The sequence below is a fragment of the Mustela nigripes genome, chromosome 14 (genome assembly GCF_022355385.1).
Source record: "Mustela nigripes isolate SB6536 chromosome 14, MUSNIG.SB6536, whole genome shotgun sequence".
Classification (NCBI taxonomy): Eukaryota; Metazoa; Chordata; class Mammalia; order Carnivora; family Mustelidae; genus Mustela; species Mustela nigripes.
Genome location: NC_081570.1, coordinates 107,413,670 through 107,417,352, shown reverse-complemented (window position 1 = coordinate 107,417,352; position 3,683 = coordinate 107,413,670). Strand labels below are relative to the sequence as shown.

General features: G+C 42.7%; 1 protein-coding gene across 1 annotated transcript in view; it reads left to right on the top strand.

Moving 5' to 3' along the window:
- The first annotated feature begins 328 nt into the window (after positions 1 to 328).
- FLG2 (filaggrin 2) overlaps positions 329 to 3,683 on the top strand; it is an 11,037-nt gene continuing 7,682 nt past the window's right edge. Inside the window, exons 1-2 of the mRNA XM_059377124.1 lie at positions 329 to 466; positions 1,263 to 3,612. Coding sequence (XP_059233107.1) covers positions 329 to 466; positions 1,263 to 3,612 — 2,488 coding nt within the window. The remainder of the gene's footprint in view (positions 467 to 1,262; positions 3,613 to 3,683) is intronic.

The following is a 3,683-nucleotide window of genomic DNA, read 5'->3' as shown; positions in this document are numbered from 1 at the left end:
AATCCTAGTTCAGTCAGCAACAATGACTTGATCTTATCTAAGTAACTCAAAATTAACAATTTTCACTGTATTGATGGGTTACAGCCTTACTTGTTGAAGTTTTTTAGGGTTTTTTTTTTTTTTTTTTTTTTTTTTTCAGCGTAACAGAATTCATTGTTTTGGCATCACACCCAGTTCTCCATGCAATACAATAGTATTTTAGGTTTAAAAGAGAGGAGAGATTTGAAAAATCTTAAAATCAGAATTGTTTCTAAATTTTTAAAAAATAACATGAATAATAACGTCTTTTGTTTCTTTTTTCTACAGGTTCACTTAAACTTGCAAAAAGATGACTGACCTCTTGAGAAGTGTTGTCACAGTCATTGATGTTTTCTACAAATACACCAAACAAGATGGGGAATGTGGCACACTGAGCAAGGATGAACTAAAGGAACTTCTGGAGAAAGAATTCCGTCCAATTCTGAAGGTGAGAATTCATATACCAGGACTGAAGGCTTCTAGGGTCTTGTAAATTCTCTGCTATACGACCAAAGATTAGCTAAAAAGTACACACTCTCAATGGTTTTTGGAACAACTCTAGGAGTGTACTTTTCGGGGACATCAGAAAGTCTTCTGGGACATTATTTTTAGAAAGGTGAAGGTTTTTTCATTTTCCCGTGCATACCCACCATGTAGGCCTTCAGACTTTTTCATGCTTCCAGGTTTCCCCTTCTGGGAAAAAAAAAAAAAAAAAAAAAAAAAAAACAGAATATAAATGTGTGCTAAAACATAAAAGATTGCCCTTTCAAATTTGTAATAAAAAGTATAGAGATGGAAACATCTACAGGGAGAGCTGAGCAAGTAGCCAGGATGACTAAAAACTTCAAACAAGAGAGTATTTCTTCCATCTACTTGGGAAGAACTCAGCTATTTTAAACCTAAAATGATATATTCTAACATAGAATATATCAGCATATAATGTTTAAAATGCACATAAAACTAAAATATACCAGGTACCAATTTGATGCTATACCTGAGTACTAGTCCCCTAGCTGAGGTCCTTAAGCTGTATTCTGCTGGGATTCCCAATAGATTTTATTCTTTTGCATTACTTCTTCTCACCTGCTGGGTCCTATTAGGCTGATTTAGTTTAAAGTAACACTTGACTGGATTTAAATTACCTAATGTTAAACATCCACAATTCCACAACTCTACCTGAATATGTTACCTTCCTATGCGGGCTAGGCTGACTAGGTCTTCTTTGGTATGTCACCTATATACAGAACCCAGATGATCCAGATACAGTGGATGTTATTATGCACATGCTAGATCGAGATCATGACCGAAGACTGGACTTTACTGAGTTTCTTCTGATGGTATTCAAGCTGGCTATGGCCTGCAACAAGGTTCTCAGCAAAGAATACTGCAAAGCTTCAGGGTCAAAGAAGCATAGGCATGGCCATCGACACCAAAAGGAAGAAAGTGAAACAGAAGAGGAAGAAGAAGATACACCAGGACAGAAATCAGGTTACAGACATTCAAGATGGAGTGAGGGAGAGGAGCATGGTTATGGTTCTGAGGTCTTAAGGGGAGCTAGGAAACATAGACATGGGTCAGACTCCAGGAGGCTGGGAAGGCAAGGTGGTTTATCTAGCTCAGGAAACCAAGAGCAATTTGAGAAAAGACACCATTGGTCTAGCTCTGGTCACTCATGCAGTAGTGGCAAAGAAAGACATGGTTCCAGCTCTGAGGAGCTGGGAGAAAGAAAAAACAAGTCACATGTTAGCCCCTCTAGGGAATCTGAGAAGGAATATGAATCTGGATCTAGATTAAAGAGCAGGAGAAGGAAAGGTCATAGTGGTCTGTCACATGGATTGGATGCTAGTGGACATAAATCAAACTCTACTCAGTCAAGACAGAGTGGAGGACAAAAGCTTGGATCTAGTTCTAGAAGCTTAGGAGACAATGGAAGGCAAAACTATGTATGCGGTTCCAGCAACTCATGCGGGTGTGGAAGGCCACAAAATGTTTCTACTTCTTGTCAGGAAGGTAGATTTGGAGGGCAAGGAAATCAATCTAACTGTACCCAGTCAGGATGTCAGTCAGGAAGTAGTGGTGGACTAGGTCATGGATATATTTCAGGTCAGTGCTCTGGATATGGTCAATATGAGTCTAGCTCCTGCAGCCAGTCTTCTAGTCAGGAAGAATATGGATCTAGAGCATGTGGTCAAACACAGAACTGTGGAAGACAACAGAGAACAGGTTCAAGTCAGTCCTCTTGCTGTGAACAGTATGGGTCTGGCACAAGTCAGCCTGCTACCTATGGTCAACATGGACCTGGTTCTTGTGGACACTTTTCAAACTCTCATCAAAAAGAGTCAGGTTCAAGTGAATTTTCTAAATGTGGACAACATGGGTCTGGCTCTGGGCAGTCCTCTGGCTTTGAACAACACAGATCAGGCTCAGGTCAATCCTCTAACTTTGGATATGGCTCTGGTTCATGCCAAACCTCTGGTTTTGGACAACATGAGTCTGGCTCAGGACAGTCCTCTTGTTTTGGCCAACATGGGTCAAGCTCAGGACAGGCCTCTGGCTTTAGCCAGCATAGGTCTGGCTCAGGAAAGTCCTCTGGCTATGAACAATATGAATCCAGCTCAGGTCAGTCCCCTAGCTTTGGAAAACAGGAATCTGGTTCAGGACAGTCCTCTGGTTTGGGTCAGCATGGGTCTAGCTCAGGACAGTCCTCTGGTGTTGGAAAACATGGGTTTGGCTCAGAGCAGTCCTCTGGTGTGAAACAGACCTCTGGCTTTGGAGAACACAGAACTGGCTCAGGACAGTCTTTTGGTTCTGGACAACATGGGTCTGGTTCACATCAATCTACCTCTACAAAACATAGATATGGCTCAGGTCAATCTTCTAGCTTTGGATATGGATCTAGTAAACATCAGTCTCCTGCCTCTGGGACTGGCTCAGGTCATTCTTTGGAATTTGAACAACATGAGTCTAGATCAGGTCAGTCTACCTACGGCCAACATGGTTCCAGCTCAAGGAAATCCTACAGTTCTGACTCTAGGTCATCCACAGGAAAGTCCTCTACACATAGTCAACATGGATCCAACTCAAGGCAGTCATCTAGCTATGATCAACATGAATTGACCTCAGGTCATTCCTCTGGCTATGAGAAGCATGACTCTAGGTTACAGGGAAAAGAATGCTATGAGACTACGTCAGGAAAAGTGTCTCCGAAATCTGGAAAAACAATATCAGATACAGCTGAGAGTCAAGCAACGGAAAGAGCTGAAAGGAGACAGGGAAAAAAACAAGGAGAGTCAGGAGACAGGAGTACACAAGGACACTCCGGTCATGCACAAGCCACCAGGACAGAATCCAGTAAGACTAAAAGAAGTGATTCTAGGGTCAGTAAGACCAGTGACACAGAAAGGCAATCAGGAGTCCCACAGACACACACAGGTACCCCCCATAGCCACTCTGGATCTCAACATGCAGAGTCAGGATCCACAGCTAGAGGAAGACAGGGCCTGTCAGGAGACACCAGGGGACATAGTGGGTCTGGGCATGGCCAAGCCACCAGGAAAGAATCCAATAAGACTGCAAGAAGGGGATCTAGTGTCAGTGAGTCCAGTGACACTGAAAGGCACTCAGGAGCCTCACAGACACACGCAGGATCCCCTCATAGCCACTCT